The 18,271-nt window shown below is 41.2% G+C and overlaps 2 protein-coding genes across 2 annotated transcripts in view; both read right to left on the reverse strand.

Moving 5' to 3' along the window:
• The window catches only part of asic2 (acid-sensing (proton-gated) ion channel 2), a 368,547-nt gene extending 362,157 nt beyond the window's left edge, over positions 1-6,390 (reverse strand). The window contains exon 1 of the mRNA XM_066698600.1: positions 5,713-6,390. Coding sequence (XP_066554697.1) covers positions 5,713-6,276 — 564 coding nt within the window. The 5' untranslated portion in view covers positions 6,277-6,390. The remainder of the gene's footprint in view (positions 1-5,712) is intronic.
• A 5,120-nt stretch (positions 6,391-11,510) lies between these two features.
• On the reverse strand, positions 11,511-18,111 carry hrob (homologous recombination factor with OB-fold). Its single transcript, XM_066698601.1, has 9 exons — positions 17,926-18,111; positions 17,380-17,430; positions 15,682-16,863; positions 15,125-15,208; positions 14,757-14,891; positions 14,526-14,634; positions 14,191-14,390; positions 13,369-13,585; positions 11,511-13,179 (listed from the first exon to the last, which is right to left on the reverse strand). Exons 1-9 carry the CDS (start codon positions 17,926-17,928, stop codon positions 13,127-13,129), a joined length of 2,034 nt encoding a protein of 677 aa, XP_066554698.1. The 5' UTR covers positions 17,929-18,111; the 3' UTR covers positions 11,511-13,126.
• Positions 18,112-18,271: the final 160 nt, after the last annotated feature.

Raw genomic sequence — 18,271 nt, forward strand, 5'->3', positions numbered from 1 at the left:
CAATCACTGTTTTTATTGTCACTAATTACATTGTTTCATCATCTGGTTTTGCTGATGCCACTCATATCATTGCAGATGTTTACATAATGCATTTCTCTGTGTCTGCTTTTGGACAAGACCTCCTAGACTCTTCCTGTCTATATTATTATACTGTCAAAATATTGTACTTTTTACAATGTAATTAAAACTCCACGTTCAATCAGACACCTCACATGCATGCAAATCTGTTTAGCTTCTCTTCATCGATAATCATGTTGTTAACAGAAGGTCTAATTAAAGACAATTGATATCACTGACACCTAAAAATCAAATCATCAAAAAGCTTCCAAGTGCATAATTAACTGAGGATTTTAAATATATATATTTAACCGCACAGTAGTTTTCACAGTACAGCTTTTATTATGTGTAGTTATGTGTGCAGATTTGCTACAGTTTAATCAAATTGGAATCAGAGAAAATTGAAACTGAGCAGTATATTAAAAACACTAGAAGAAAATGAAAAGTCTATATACACAGTCAAACAATATGCACAATATTGCCAAACTACCAGGCACTGGTGCCAAGCTTAATGATTGCTCTGACACCTTTGTTACATGGCCAGAGGATGGCTATTTCTCTCAGTGTGTTGTAAAAGTTGGATTATGTGGTGTAGATAAGTGTGGTTATGGGGTTACAAGTTAACAGCTCAGTCACAGTTAATCCCAGAAGTATCCTATAGAACTGAGGTCAAAATGCAAGCAATGAAATGATTCCAATGCAATTCTCCTTGAACCATGTTAACCTCCTGGCTTTGTAAAACAGTCCATTATTATGTCTCTTTTATGCTTTGCTGGACCTCAGTATAAAATTGCCATTAATGATGGCAGCACAGTGTTATCCAGGATATTACATTATGTGCTGGTGGTCATGGTGTCCTTCACAGAAATCAGCCTCTAAATAGCACAATTTGTTGCTGTCAAAGGGAGCCCTGTTACACTAGGTAGTATGGTGTATTTTTTCTCTCTCTCCAGGTGTGCTTAAATACCAAGAACCCATACGTGTGTAAAGCAGGGGCTTGATGGAGCACATTGTTGAAGTCATTTAGAACAATGCACGGCCACACTACAGTTCCTGTTTCAGCTTCATGAAAATGGCATGGAATAGAAAAAAAGAAAAGAAAAACAGTGGCTGGGACTCTGTGAGCTTTTTCAAATACAACTAATTGAGTTCCAGGAAAAGCCAGCTTGGAGGGAGAAAGAAGGAGGGAGGGGGAGTGAGAGAGAGGAAAGAAACAGTATAACAATTGAACTGTGAACTGGAAAATGTTGAGAGGGAGTAAGCAGCTCTTGCTTTCGGAAATCTGGTCAAGAAGTCTTAATTTGCCAGTGCCTGCTCCACATATTCTGCATTGCTGGAATGCCTGGCCTGTGTCATTCAGTTACATGTGATTATTGGATGCAGCTCATCTTGCTCTTGTTTAATTTCGTTCACAATATTTCCAAGAACAGCTGTTTTCTCCAATGCATCGGATACTGTGTGATAAAAGAGGCCGCTTCACTAATGAAAGCTGTGCGTCATGTATCCGCCTCAAAGTAATTGCCTGCAACCCAGAAATTAGCAAAGCTCTGCTCTTCCGAAGCAGAAGAAGGCTCCAGACAAGCAGTGCAGTCTTGATGCTCAATGAATGTTCACAACCTCAAAACTGTCAATCACCTTATTCTGAAATCATGGGGTTTATGGCTGTGTATCATCCTCTAATGTGGTTTCAAAACAAGCCAGCAAAATGAGAGTGGGAGACAAAAAACTAAAAACAGACACCGTATGTGGAAATATATATATTTTCAAATGTTAGAAACTTGAAGTCTTCTTACAGGAACTAAAATGATTTCACTAGTGAAGCAAATTTGACTCCCACACTTCCCTTGCAGGGCTGTTGGATTCATTTCAGGTTTGTGAAGCTGCAAGAGCTTACAAATTCCACAGATGAAGCAGAAAAAGGAATAACTTGAATATTATTTTAAATTCGCTCATCTGTCTCTGCAAATGTGCTTCAAAATAAGATCATTCGGGCTTAAAATATCCAACACCTGGTATCACTCATGCAAGAGCCTGCAGCTCAGATACCTGAGGTGCATCATACTGTTGTGTGAGTTTAGATGCCCTGTTTAGAATATTATTTTGTGACCCCTCAAATTTCCTATTTTGGCATCAAAAGCCATGGTTTCAGGTCTTCCTTTATCAGTGAGATCAATCCCCTTATCTTAACAAAGAAAAATAGTCCAGTAATAATAATGATGATGATACTTCTATTGGAGGCTCATTCTTTTTTTGGTTTTCTGCAGAAATCAATGTTACAGATGACTGTGTTCAGATGTAACACAGGCTTGTTTGAAGTTACGGGAGAGAGGAGGCAATCTGCGGCTCCTTTGCCTCAGATGGCGAGGGTTCCTTTGTTGCTTTTCCAGTTCAGGCAAAAGAGGGGAAGAGAAGACAATTTACGGGTCATGTGTCTGAGCTGGGTGTCCGGGCGAGCTGGAAGACTGCATTCCACCGCCTTATAATCACATCAAACTTTCTCCCTCGGGCAGCACGCAAAGCACAGTGTGGGGGTGTGGAATTAGGATTATAGACCTAAATGCGAGGTGACTCACCAATCCATTGTACATGCTCTCCTCCATTGCAGATAAATCCGTATTATCATAATGCAATCTTTGATATATCTATGTGGAATAAATGTGTAAGGGGCGTAAAGCAAAGTGCACAGCGCAGTCTGGAGTCTCACGCTTCATTAAACAATGTTTGCAGCTGGCATTATTCTATTATACATATAACATAGAGATTATGTTTATTTCATATACAAGGTTTGTGTGTATTTGCACACACACACACACATACACACACACACACACGCATGCATACACACACACACACATAAGTATATATATCTAGGTACTGAGAGATTGAGAGATGTACCTTAAATGTTTGTTTGTTTGTTGGGTTGGTTTTTTAATCATTCCAGTGTTCAGGATGCTTTTCATGTACAATTCAGCAAAATAATAATAATATTTAATACTTACAAATTACTAAAAAGAAAAGTGACATATTCCTTAAAAACTTTCCTATGAATGTTTGTATAAATCTACATTATGCAAGGTAAATAATTCAAATTAAGCTTAGGTAGATTTGATTGAAGCAAAGAGTGACAATTTAATCCATCAGGCTTTTCCATGTAGAAAGAAGCAGAGAGAGGAGAATTTAATATTCCAGGAATATAATGAACTCAAACACATTTTCCAAGAAACGTCCAGCTGTGTTTTAACTTTTGAATCAATTCCACTTAGTATTAGTTTGCTTCAAGTAATGACTATTTTACTATTTTCTTTTGTAAATGTCTACTTTTTAAGTTTGTGAAATGGCCACTTGCCACCTTAAAAAGAAAAAATATAAATGTTCTTAGACATTTGCAAACTGGAGCATGGATATCTTTCCTAAATTTATTTTCTGTATTGCAAGAAGCATTTTAATAACTGTTTTCTGTGACCTTATGATTCTGACAAATGTCAGGCCACTGCAATTGAGTGAACAATATTATATATTTCAAGTGAATCCAGCTTATATTTTCTGCTTTGTTATGGATGTATGCATTAGGAATCTATTAAGATAGCAGTGGGAGTTTGAAGCATGTGCTACTTTATAGCAGAGGACAGATATGTTGGCAGTAGTTGCTGGGGGAAAGGGGATTATTCTCATTCTTATTATATTTTACTGATATTTTTTTAACTGGTGAACTACAGACATAAATCAAACAAGAGTTTGTTCAATCTTCCACAGATCCATTCACAATATATAATCACTTATATGACACTATGACTATACACATAGGTGTTCCAATGACAAAAGAAGCTTAGATCACTACAGCCATACAAATAATAGTAAAAACAACACCACCACAAAGATAAATAGATCTGAGGCTTATGGATCATATCAATGTACATTTTCCTAACGGGTTTCTTTTGCTGTGCAGCAGCAATACATAAAAACACCCACGAATGCCTTTAGAAATGAGACATTATGTATGGGGCATCAGCTTCACTGCCATGCTGCTTGCCTGTGTGGTGCCATTCCTCCCAGGAGGTTACACCAACTCACAGTAGCTGTCCAGACGGAGCGCAAAGACTGGCAGTTTTTAAAAATCAAGAGTGTTAATCTCTCTCTCTCTCTCTCTCTCTCTCTCTCTCTCTCTCTCTCTCTCTCTCTCTCTCTCTATCTATCTCTCCTTCACTCTCATTGCATGTCTGACCCTTGCTCTCAAAATCCTCACCCCTATCTGGCTGCTGTGTTTCCCTGCACAGAGGAATAAGATTGAACCGCTTTGCCGAAATACGGCACACACATCTCTATCTGTCTGTCAGCCTGTGCGCTGGCATCGAAACCCCATGTGTTATTCTGAGCCTGCATAGCATCAAACTACAGGGTGTACACAGACTAGTACACGTGACACGCTCTAAAGCTGTGCGGCTTTCAATGGGGTTTTGTTTTTATTCCCCAAACTGTCGGACAGGCTACTTTTGCATCCACATGCGATCCAATCAGTCTATGTGGCATTTTCTTCTATCATCCACTTAAAAAGCCTAATGTGCAGTCACACACGCCGCAGTCTATAATCTGTTTACATACCTACACCACTAATCAAGCCATGGATAATTCACACTGTTCTTTCAGTCTGACTTTTCATCTTTATCCATTATATCAATATAACGTGCATCCGCGTGGAGGCGTCTCCTCCTCTGTCAGGGGATCTGCTCTCTGTTTTCAGATTTCTATGTGACTGTGTCTGAACCTCAGAGAATCATCCCCGGCTCTACATGCCACGCTAGGCTCCTGCCTCCGATCTGGTACTGAGGGAAGATGTTTATTTTTATCCTAGCCTACGCATTGTGGATGTGTGTCTCGCAGATAAGAGAGGCACACAGACGAAAGGATGTCTTTAACACTCTGCCCAGACAAAGGGTGAGGCAAGGTGCTGTTTTTGTTGGCGTAACCGGCTGGACAGAATGGGAGAGCAGCTGCCATGACATGTGCATCACTCATGCATTGGTCGTAAAAGGCCGGCTGGAAAGCTAGGGATCACAAAGCTTGGACTCCTGCAGGCTGAGGACATCCCCTCTGAGGACAGACACGGAAGTATGTGCATCCAAGTTTCTTTTTAAGAGTTTAAATGCACACGGGGAAGGCTTTAAACACAGAAGGGGCGTGAACAGGACACCTGGAGTGCTTTCCAATTGCTGTCTAGTCATATTGTGTACAATGTGAGGACAGTCTCTTCTATCCCCTTAGGGAAGTGATGCTGTCCAGGTCTAGATCACACACTTAAGTTTCACTGCCTATATGATTAATCTTGGTTTTCCTATTTCCAGCATCCTCAACCCAAGCAGGACCAATGCAACTACTAAACATTTATAACAACATAAAGTTCTTTAAGTGACCAAGGGGCTAAACAGGGCAGAAAGGGTGTCCCTAACCCACATCAACAGGTATCAATTTGCAGGGAAAGACTAAAATCACATTCCCACAAAATATATCCGACCAACAGGTTAAATCAAACAAGGTTTCCAACGCTTACCCAGATAACAAATTTGCCTTCTCCTGGGGAAATACTAGGGTTCTCCTCAACATACTGACTGAGACAGCACAACAGAGGAGGGGGAAGAAGACTTAGGAAGAGGGACTCACCATTTTGAAGTCTGTGGGGCTGCACTCCTGGCCCCTGTATTTGCAGTACAGCATCATCTCCTTCATGTCGTGGCCAACGCGCTCTGTGAACTCCCGCATGCTAAAGGGCTTGGGCTTGTAGTTGCTGAAGTTGGCCTTCTCCACGAGGATCGCCAGAACCTCTGGCTCGGCCAAGTGGGGCTCAGGGATCTTCAAGTGGACGTCAAGCAAGGACAGCAGCTCCCCGGCATGGTAGAGATCGTTACGTGTTAACTTGTTGAAGCGGTACTGGTTCAGGTTGCAGATAGTGACCACTGGGAAGATCAGGCTGTGTGAGACCACCTCGTCCACTTTGGTAACGTGAGGGTAGGAGAAAAAATAGGCCACCCTCTCTGCACTCTCCACCGCCAAGAGACCCAGAGAAGCCAGAAACGCCAGTGTCCACAGGAAACGGCGCAGGGTCACGGGTCCATAGACAAAGATGTAGCGAATCCCATGCAGTGTAGAGTTGTGGGCGAACACTTGGAGGCTGGTAGGCTGGAAGCTCCCAACACTGCCCTCGCTTGGATTCTCCTTCAGATCCATACCTCCAAAGTGCTCCGGTAATCCCAATAAATAATCCTTTATGGAGAAAGAATGAAGAAAAAGAAAAGAAAAAGAGAGATAGAAACAGAAAGGCAATGACAGCTACAGCTCAAGGCTTCCTTCTTTCCTCCCCCCCCCCCCCCCCCCAAACCTCCTCCTTCTCCTTGGACCCAGAGTGCGAGATGCTCTCAATATCTCTCTTCCTGCCGGTAGATATTTACTCAAGACTCCTGGCTACAACTCTTTGCTCTTGACTTCAGCAATGTGAAGCAAAAAGGAGGCAGGAGCATGTTCTAGAGGGGAAAGCCACCAAGGTGAGTTCAACGTGGGAGGGAAACGGAGAGAGAGAGAGAGAGAGAGAGAGAGAGAGAAAACACGAGCCAATAAAAGATGATGCTGCCTTTTTTTTTCTCCCTCTCTCCCTCTATCTCACGGAAGAGACAAACTGAGCCACAATCTTTCTGACTAGCGAGATGACACAATGCTTTTGTGGGACCTGAGCCCGCAGCCAGTTTTTTCTTTTGGTTTTTTTCCTAGTTTTCTTTTTTTTTTTTTTTTTTTTTTTTTACTAGTGCATAATGCCTTCCTGCTTCTTGCGATCCATAGGGAGCGCCAGCTTTCCCCTGAACCTGATTTACTGAGAGCCGGAATAAAGCAGCAAGGGAGTGAGTGCAGCGCACAAACACACACTGAGAGAAGGAGAGAGCGAGAGCATGAGTGAGTGAGAGTGAGAGAGAGGCAGAGAGAGAGTGGCAGAGAGAGACAGAGGAGAGAGAGAGAGAGCAAGAGCCTTCACACATACAGTCTTCTCATCAGGAGGTGCTATTTAATTTGTCTCTCTCTCTTTCACCTCCTTGGTGAAGTGAAAGTGAAGGTGGATAAGGTTGTGCTTGTGCATTATCATTGTGGTTTTTTTTTTTTTCTTGTTTTTGGAAGTCCGTGGCTTCTCATTCTCTCTCTCTTTATCAAAGCAAAACCAACGGCATGCAGATTGGAAATCATGGAGTGGAGGGGGGGTGTGGGGGATGGACATGCCAGAGGAAAAGCAGTGTGCACTCTAAAGCATCAAAAAAAGGAGAGGGGGAGAGAGAGAGAAGACGAAAAGGAAAGACAGATGCAGGAAGCCTCTGGCAGTGGGACCACTCTGATATCAGCAGTTGTAGGGGAAGAAAGATAGATTTAAAAAGGGAGAAATAAATTACATTGATGCATTTCTTAAGGGTCTGGTCTTTTTCGTTTTTAAAACTGAAGAAATATATAGACAAACAGAAAAACAAATGGTAGGGGGGATGGGGGGGATGGAGAATCAGAACTTGATGCTCAAGAGCATTGATGGGAGCAAGCAATCAAGTGATTCGCTGCATCTGCTGCTTGTCTTACGGTCAGCCTAGCCTTCATCCATCACAGGGTCCGAGAGTCGGCGAGGAATGAAGGTTCCAGCGGAGTGTTTTCTGTGGGATCTGCGGAAGATGAGTCACAGAGGGGGCAGCCTGCAGGGGGAGGTGATGGGGGGAGTGTGTGAGTTAGAGAGAGAGAGAGGAAACAAGAGCATGATAGATGGGGTGGAGAAGGGGACCTAAGCACAATTTTTTTTTAAAGGGCACGCCAAAAAATTGGAGTCAGTCTTTGTAGGGGGGGAATTGTGCCTGTCTGTCTGCTTGGCTTGCGCTTGGCTTTTTATTTTATTTTAAAAAGCTCCAACAATCCATTCTCATGCCTGTCACTCACTTCACTTGACACGCTGAGTTCCCTCTCCACTAGCACTGACAGAAAAAAGCAAACCTGCATTGCTATAATAAGCTGCCCAAACCTACACAGCTATGGCAACGGGACTTGGTCTGCTTATGGGTTCATTTCACAAAACTAAATGCAAGTCCTACAGTACAATGGGCTACACCAACAAGTATTCTCCCCAAGATGCACTGAGCAGCAGGTTAGCACCTCACAAGGAATTCTGGGACAGTTTGGTGATGCAATAACAAACTTGCATGCAAATCAGGCCATGGGGGTCCAGCTTAGACTGGCATTCCCCTGCAGTTATAGTGGTGTCAGAGTAAAGTGGAGACTCCTACTGGGCTCTCTGATGCAGAACAGTGACAGGGACAGTGTAAAGAGTATGCCCCTTGGTACTATTCCAAAGATACAAGTAGCAGCCTGTTACCATCTTGCCAGAAACAGAAATCTTTATTTTATTTATTTGTTGTTGTTTTCTTTAAGTGAGAGCAGCTGTTACATTGCCCAGCGGTAATATCCAAGGAAACATTATTACACATACCATTATCCCCACTATCTAGATATGCACTGATAAAATAATGCTCTTGTTTACTCTGACTAATTAATTTTACACCTTTGAATATCCTTACGTTAACACATTTAAAAAAACATGACTTACTCCTCAGTTTCCTGCGTTCTTTTCAGATCCTGTGCCGAATGCGAGGCAGCCACTTTATAAACCGGCAGAACAGCAGATCTCCCAAAACTACATCTGGACAACCATCACAGCTGGAGCTGTCATAAGCTCTTAGGATCACTTCCACACTGCCACTCACTTACACAATGCAAGCCTTAGTAGGGACGCACTTTGATTTGAAGTTCTTGAGACAGACACCGTTGTATATTTATAAATCACTCAAAAATGCGGTCTGACATTACATTAACTGGTGTTCCCACCTTGTTTTAAACATTTAGCAGGTAAGGCAAACACTGAAATCTGAAATGTGTCCTGTAGCCGACAACCCCTGTGTGACTGATACACGCACTGCACTTTATACACTTTTTCAGATGCAATTTCAGGTCTCATAGGAAGAGCTGCACAGGCAATGCCTTATACCTCAATCGACTATAACAATGCATTTCAGCACTTAAGCTGCAAAGACCAGAACAAATTGAACAATATAATTACCCTATTACAGCCAAAGTCAGGCCTAGATTATGAAAGGGTGAAGTGTTTCCGGACATACTGCTTGTCATTTTCTACAAATCTCCCTCTAAAAAACTCCCAAAATAGAATTTTACACAATTCAACATAGTAAAATCTGTTTATGTTTCCACGTTCATGATTTTGAATTGCCTTAATTCAATCTTTTAGTCCACACATAACCCATTTCATAGAAATGTATCTGATGTTTTACATAGCATTTATGGGACACTGCTGCCATCTAGTGAATAGGAGAAGGTTGTCTCCAGTTGAAGGTTTATGGAAGGTTTATAACCACCACTCAGACCACCAAATTTAGACGGTCTTAATGGAAACCACTAGACTGATCAGGAAATCCTCAATGGCCCTCTAATATATTACCCATTCACTTAAATACATCCTCTAGTTTACCAGTTTAAGTGCCCACAAAGTAAGTGATATTGGTTCTTGCTTTTTATTATCTTTGTAAACATACTTCTTAATCCAGCTCCACAGACATATTTTAAATTAATGCATCTCTAAGGAGTAGATTAGGTTGTAATTATCCTGGTATTTGACTAATTTCACAATATGGCCATATTTAAAGAGTATTTTCCATCAAGCTAAGGTTTCCTTTTTTTAAAATAGGATAAAGCAACCTCTGCTGTGACAGCATCTGTAGCAAGTGTTTAAACTGCCTAAAGGGGCTGGTAAATTTACATCCTGAAAGATTTATATGCCGTTTTTAATTTCATGGTGGGTTTTTTTGTATTGAAAAACAACCGGTATAAGTGGTAGGCAGCAGTAATTGTTTTATGAATATGGCCCCATATGTCTCTCAATTTGTTTATCTGTGCGAGTCTCTATTGGATGTACTGCTGAGCATGTTCTTCTTCAGGTTAATCAACAACCACTCCCACACAAATAAATCACTCCTGAAATAATTCCTCAAAGTTGATTACCAGTTGGAGTACCAGAGAAAGAGATTTGCACCATTTCCTTTCCCCCCAGGTGAAACATTATGGTTCAGCCCTGACACAATCTACCATGAAATTTGTCTTAGTTTCAAGTGGGTTTCATGATTTGTTTCTCCAAAAGTACACCACATAGCAATCAGAGCAAAAACAGTAACATAAATAAATAACATGCTAGTCACCAGCATTACTAAACACCACCCACAAAATACCTTGAATACATTTTTTAGCTCCTGCTATTCAAACATATATGCCATATATTCACTGTGGAAAAAATGTATAAATCAATAATTGATTGGCTCATTGCTATTTGAAAAAAATAGCTTAGGCTCTGAGTGCTAAATACAAGGCACTTTGGGAATGCCAACCCCATCTGCAGGTAGCAATGCACAGAGCTAAAGGAGATGGCAAGTGAGGGGTGGAGAGCTTTTCCCAGCCCCTAAAAACAGCTACTGGACTGAAAGGTTTGCTGATGTAGCCACAAGCTCAGATGAAACACAGAGCCTCTATGGCAAGTTTATCCAATTTGTCCTACATCATCTATTTAAGAAAAAAGAAAAGAAAAAAAGGTACAGGAGTAAATACAGCTGAGGACCGTCCCAGAATCCCCTGGTTCCACAGACAACATCATTTGGCATCTGCTCCATCTGCCAGAGGGACAATGTTGAAAAAGCGTTTTAAATTAGAACTGCTCTTTCCTAGCAGCCTCATCAAAGTCACAAACTGACCAAAGTGAATACTTCCCTCAAACTCTATATCTCGCCACTATACTCAGCCTTAAGGCACCCTCCAACATCCTGTTATCTTGGGATTTTCAACAACCTTTTACCCTTCCAGAAGCCTCCCCAACATTTGTTGATCAGAGTCAGAACCTGGGGCCACTGGGGGCAGGAGTGACTAGATGCTGTGATTTTAGAGATGCAAACACAGCTGCTCATTGACTTTACACAGATTGATGTCGGGGCAGCACTTTGATAGTCAAGCATGTGACACCTCATCTAGGAAAGGCAGTTATAGTTTTTTCTATTTCATTTGTTTTTCTTCAGGTCCAATCAAAATTGCTTCAAATGAAAGACGTCCAGGCTGCCTATGAAGGTCAGAGTTATACAGCAACTTCTGAAAATGAATTTTCAATACTGACAACTGAAAGTGGTAATTTGTCTCCCTAAATGTCAGCACATAACTTAAAATTGCAAGCACATAATGAAACCATACAGCAGAAATAACACAGTTAGAAAAGGGGACTTTATTTTCCTGGTTGCTGCAGAATCAAGTCTACCCATCTGAAGTACAGGTCCCAGTCAGGTGTTCCCCACCCCACCCCACCCCACCCCCCCAGAGATCCATTAACTGCAATCTCTCAGAAGACCGTTTCAGTTGTGTACATTTCAAAAGCCATAACCCATCCATATATTAACCCAGTGCTGGCTGTATAAGAATAGTCCACAAGGAGAGTTAAAAGCTCCAGTCTTGGAAGAAGAAAAAAAATACAAAGACTTGAGAGACTCACAAACATTTCAGAAGTGAAGAACAGATTGTGTCAGCATAAACATAAATCAAGTATGCTTGGAATTGGGTTGGTCTGCAGCAGATTAAAAACACCTGAGATCAGTTGCTGTATCACAGAAGATGTGGCTCAGAATTCAAGTGCACCCACCACTTCAGATAGAATTATAGAGCTGTGCTAACTTGTAGATGTTTCACAGAAAATTAAACTGCCACCATAAACACCAGTAGTAGTCTACAGGCGTAAATGTGCCCCCTGTTGCATTAATACAGCCTGTACCGGCAGCATCTTGATTAAAAGAACCCAAACTTGGTTACAAAAGCAGGTCTGTGAAACGAATTAAGTGAAGCTGCAGAGACACTCATTTAGATGCACCATGCAGCGTCTGGCATTCAAGGTTTGGGGCTTCAATTTAGCTGCATTTCAAAGCTGTATGCTTAAGCTAATAACTTCCATTTGTCAGGCAGTAATTGAGGGAATCTCGTCACGCAGCTATGAAGATGAATACATAGATTTCACCTGGCAAATGACAAGTCTAATTCAATGTCGAACTCACTCACGGTATTGCTTTACTTTGCAGCCTCCACCGCAGCTGTCCGCTGTGTGAAATTGTCAAGAGGACTCCTTTATTAAGTAAACGAGCTGGCTCAAGTACTGTGTTAGAGAGGCTGCAAAACTCCATTCCAAATTTAGCCAATGTGAATTATTTTCATGCTCTCCCTAATTCTGTACAAGCCAATTACAGTTCCAGTCCAAAAACTGATCCTTATCCCTCATAAAATAATGATATAGAGCAACCTCATATCAAAACGTTTATCATAATACATATTTAAAAACTGCAATTGTGGAAACAGTCCAAAAAAGAACATCATAATAATAATACATAAGCTGAGAATGTAGAGCAGTGAGCCTTTGTGGGCATGAATGAGTACAGCTCTCTTAGATAATTAATATACACTTATGGGCAGAAATATACTTTTTCAATATATTCACCTCACGTTTGACCAGGAAGCACATTTCTCATGAAGTATTTAAACTTCCCATTACTGAAGAGCAGATCAAAAGCATCTATTAGTTGTGAGTTCTTCATGCTTATTATTCAAGCATGGTCCTAAAAAATAGACCATACATGCAGTAGTCAAACCATCTCCCTTTTCAGAATTGAAAATAAAATTATGAATAAAGCAAAGATTAAACAAAAAAATGACCACAAGTTTGTGTATTTAGTGTATTTGCATTGTAAAGAAGAAGAACAAAAAATATAGGCCAATATGGCATATTTTTGCATAATATATGTACATAAACAGTTAACAGGTTTATTTTTTTTCCCTTTCAGATGAATGATGATTGTTCAAATACATTTTTAACAAAATTAAGTTAATATATACATACAAAAAAAAAATTGTGAACCCAAAGATACATTCTCCTTTCTCTCCATTGTCCTACACAGATTGATGGTAACACCAGCTTGTGTCAGAAACAGTAAGAGTCCTCTGAAAGCTCCCCCATCAGGTCATCCAGATCATCTGCAGGCAAAACAGAACAATTCAAAGTGGCCGCTGAACCAAAATCACCAAAGTCACATCAAACAAACAATAACACACACTTGTACAGAATGCCAAGTGGCTATAAAAGTCAGGTGGTTCTCATTGCAAACCCCATCTCTGTCTCAGTCTATAACTCTGGTCTGTTGTAACCTGTTAAAAAATGAATACCTGCTTCCCACTGTGTGTCATCCAATGATTTTGTTTCAGAGTCTGGGTGTGCTCTCTCTCCAGGATGGCTGGACTCATCACGCTGTAGTGTGCACGGCTGTCCGCTGGGCTTGCTGCCACTGCCGTTATCATCGTCGTCATCGTAGATGAGGCGCATTGTGCAGGGACCGTGTTGTGGTCTACTGGCACTCGGTTCGAGTTCTGTGCTCGTTTTGTTCTAATTGTGTGTGGGGGGGACAGGAAAAACAAATTAATTGGTATAGGATTAAAGTGCACTGGCACAACATGTTCCTCAAGATAACCATGCCCACTAGACCACATACATTGCCACTAATTTGGCATGGCATGTTTTGCAAATCAAAATATAATCAGGGGAGCACATTTTATGAACAAGCATTCATCCCGAACAAATGTGTTTGCTTTCCTGTTCGCAATCAATGTTTGGGGAAAACAGTGGATGAAATTCAAAGATGTGTACTAGAGCATGAGAGAGCAGCAGCAACGCAGACCCTGATGCAAGTGTGCTTCTGTATTGATAGTATAAAAAAGAGCAAAAAGTTAACCACTGTAATGAATTCAATTTATAAGTGGATCTTTTTATGCTTGTGAACGAACGCTTAAGGTGAGACCCAAGGAGTCATCAGAAAGCGTTCATTCACAATAATGAAGTGTCCAACCAGAATGTAGAAAGATACTGGAAAAGGAGTAATGGTTATTTTGCAGAGGCAGCCAAAAGACCAGCTACCATCTTTCTTTTGAGAAAATATACTCAGAACAACCAAAGACATTTCTTAGTCAGATCTCACGTAGCCTCAGACTTACTGATGCATTATGGGTGGAGGTCCACTCAGTGCCATCAGGGGTGTAGATTCTCAGCAGGTTGTTGGGAGTCACGTTCAGATAATGGTTCCGGTGGGATGGAGAAAACACCCCTACCTGCTTCAGGAGCAGCACCGCTCCGGTCTTCAGCTCTGCCTGCCGCTCCTCCAGCAGCTGCCGGTGAATGGTGCCCTGCATCTCCCCTGAAACCGGCAGAGAACAACAACTTTCACACGTCATAACGCAGCAGTTCGCAAGCATTTATTAAGCGGTCCACAGCTCGTAATAGGGGAACTATATTGGGAATCCTCCTTTAATCCAGAATTAACGATGTGTACCTGTGGGGTCTCTGAACACGGCTCTGGCATCACTGTTGGTGCGAGTGAGTGATTTCACCATCACTGCCATGTTGGGCACTTTGTTCTTGGCAAGCTGTTTCAAAGCAGCCTGGCAAAAGAAGGCAGACAAAACATTCTCTCTTTAATTTTTATTCCAAGTGTCCAATCTTTAGATTTGTCTCTGTGATGCAGCACCTCAAGGTTGGTGCCACAGATGTTTGGCTGGTTTACTTTGCGGAGCACCATGATGACACTGTAAGAGCAGAGAAAGCTGGATGGATTCCTTTCATCCAATCCCATCTCAGCCTTCATCCTTGCCCATGGCCCACGGCAAAACTCCTCCTCTGACTGCTGAGAGCTGGTGACCTGTAATAAAAACAAACACAAAGATTTGTTTCAAACTCAAACAAAAAACACATTTTGGCAATTTAAATTGTACAACATTGTTGTAAGCTGTGCATTTCTAAAAAGTGACCAAACGCTACAGATGTTGTTCGTTTCACCACTATATCGTGACATTTTTGGGGGGGTTGACTCAGAGAGCAAGCAAGACAAATTTGGAGCTTAACTCAGCCTTTAGAATTAAAGTTCAGTGTTACCGGTGTCTGCAGTTTGGCCAGGGCTCCATGAGCCGGGGTCTGAGGAGGCGAGATCAGGATGTCATCCAAGTTTCTTCCACTGAACTACAATGAGAGGAAAAAGCAAAAGTAAAAACAAAAGATACCAACAGCCCTTTAAAGAGCAAACCTTTCCTGATCAACATCTAAAGTACAAGAAATAAATAAATCAAGTTTTTAATGAGAAAGGAACTATACAACTTATTACATTGACTTATTATAAACACAGCTTGAACCTTGAATCCAGAAGTCTCAGTAGGGTCCTCACTCACAGAAAATACAGCCACAAGTTAGAGAAAGCCTGAATTTGCAAAAGGCTATATTCCAGTTGCTGAGTAAAATATGTATTTACACGTCAAGAAATCCTTAATAATAATAAAACCGAATAAAACGCAAGCTGGAAAACAGTACACTACAAAAGCAATGTGATATATAAACCACACACTGAAACAGACATATTATTCAGTTATTTGTGTTTTCAAAATAGCAGATACATATATGACCTTTAATAACAGTAATACTGTTCAAAGGCAACTCACCTGCTTGGGCAAGAGCCCAGCTGGACCTGGGAAACGCCTGGTCTTAGGCTGGGGAGGGTTTAATCGGGGGGTATGAGGAGTCTTGTTCGCTGCTGATACTAGCTGCACAAGGTGGTTAGTGAAGACGGGAGCTTGCAGGGATCTAGGTGTAATCGGGGAAATGGACCCTCTGGAGACCGGACTGGAGGCCTCCACACTGGACATCAGACAGCTGGGCCTCATGGGAAATGGGCCTGAGAAACCATGCATTCTGGCATTGGGGAAACTGAGACTCATCTGTGGCGTCTGTGGTCTGGATGCCCTGGGCGTCACCGGACTTACAATTTGGCTCTGAGCCGCAACAAAACTGTAGTCCACTCCCCGCAAGTTACTCAAATGTTTGGGTGCCTGGTTCCTACCAGTGGACGGGATGGGGTTCAGGGAAGGAGTAAGACAGGAAACAGGAAACTCTTGCCTAGTGAAGGAAGGATTGTCTAGACCACAAGAAGTTTGTCCCCCTGGGCTCCATGTGCCTTTAGGTGCAATATTTTCTGAATTAGGGCCTGGCAGGTGTCTACCCAACTGAGAACTGCTGGTGGGATTGGAGATATGTGGTTTCTTAGCTGGGGAGACAGAGTCACAGATGGGCTGTACAGGAGAGGACTGGTGGGTAACAGTGCCATGCGTTATTGAGAGCCTGTTCGTGGGCACAGGCTGACCCCCATGCGCCTGTGAGGGAGCTTCATCGGCATCTGTAAAGGAGACATCCCAGTCCAGGTCATCAAATTCATCACCAGCAGTCACTAATGACTGTATGCCATATGTGGAGCTGGCCTCTTTGCCCCCGGCAGATGGAGGAGCCAGGTTCTGTTGCTGCTTGTGGGCAACATCTCCATTTACAGTTTTAGGAATGTCTCCAGAAGGGATGGTAGATTTAGAAAGGGGTCGCAGTTGAAAACCAGAAGGCTCCGGAGCAGGCGAGTTTCCACGAGTGCCATCTTTGATGCTGTGTTGCAGGCAGCTGCTCAGTGACAACCGAGGGGAAATGTCATTCTGTTGCTGAGGGTGTTTGTTTTTCGCTGGCTGGAGGTTAGCTGTTGATGGCTCCCTCAGGATGGGGGCTGTGACAGACTCCCTGAAAGAAGGGTCTGCAGCTGGAGTGGCAGTATGTATTTCTGCATCCAAATCCAAAAATAAATCATCCTTGAAACACGAAAACAAAAAAAGACATCTTGAGAATTTTACACAGGCAGTAAGAACCTTGTATTCACAAAAATAAATGACTTTGTATTTTTATTACATTTTTATTTTACTTATAAAAATTAAAACATTTACTTGCATATTACTACAAATTACTTTTACTATGCATTACTATAAATGTGCTTGGATTTACTTGTTCTATCAGGATTGCTTAAACCAACTGGATTACTTGAATTTCTAATCAGCTATTAATTAAAATAATACAAGTGACGCACACCACAAGTTAAATATTTGTTTTGTTCACTGAACATAAGTATATTTACGTATATTTTATATTACTAGACATTGCTAACAAATATTTTTCTAGTTTTTAGTAATTGTATTATTCATGTAAGAAAAAACAGGTATTATTGTGTGAATTACTTTTTTATTTTAAGTAAAGAATCTAAACAAGAAAAACTCATCAAGAATCATTACCCAGTATCTATAAATGCTTTTTAAATCTAATTTTGTTCTCACCTCATCTTCAAACTCTTCACCAACGTTAAATAATTCCTTCAACCTGCAAGCCTAAAATGAAACAAATATATTTATGATAATCAAAGAAAAATGTCCAAAAGCAGAGTATAGTTAATAGTGAGATTTAAAACAGAAAATATCTATGGCTCTTAATAACAATATAACATAATAATAATAATAATAATAATAATAATAATAATAATATGCAATAGGCTATACGATATTAATTCTAAGTGTGTTTTATTTGTTTACAGAAATCAAACATTTTCGGGAAGCTTCGTGCATCTTCGCTAAGTTTATTTAAAAAATATAAAAGGGAAGTTAATGGCAAGTTACTAATTGTATTATTGGGGGTGGGAAAAGGTGGTTCGTAATGCAGCACGACATTGTAAATGTACAATGCATTACGTTTTGCCGAATTGTTTCCAATAGTATATACATTTTATTACAGGAAATCGTATATTGATTGAATTGTATCTAGAACGAAGATGTGGCGAAACGCTTTTCCCTTCATCACAAAGCGAGTTTGCATTATATTGTTCTCACCATAGCAATTATTCAGTTCCACCTCTGATATCACCGTAAAACAGCGAAAACGAAGTCGGTATATATTTTCCAAAGCCATGTAACTTAAGAAAGTATCAAAACAAACAAAACAAAAACAGCGGCCCTATCACAGGACTTCAAGACCTCTGCATTGTCGCGGCTAACATTTCAAGCAAGCATAGGCAGTGCACAGATGATGACGTTTTGCGTAGAAGTCTGACGTAGCACACACAGAGCACAGCATCATGGGATTGGACAATTGAAGGCAATGCAGGCAAACCGTGCTGCTTGAGTTGGTGCTTGTGAGAAACACGTTGTCTTTCTCAAAGGAATTCTCAGGTTCCAT

This window comes from Amia ocellicauda, chromosome 3, assembly GCF_036373705.1.
Source record: "Amia ocellicauda isolate fAmiCal2 chromosome 3, fAmiCal2.hap1, whole genome shotgun sequence".
In the NCBI taxonomy this organism is placed as follows: Eukaryota; Metazoa; Chordata; class Actinopteri; order Amiiformes; family Amiidae; genus Amia; species Amia ocellicauda.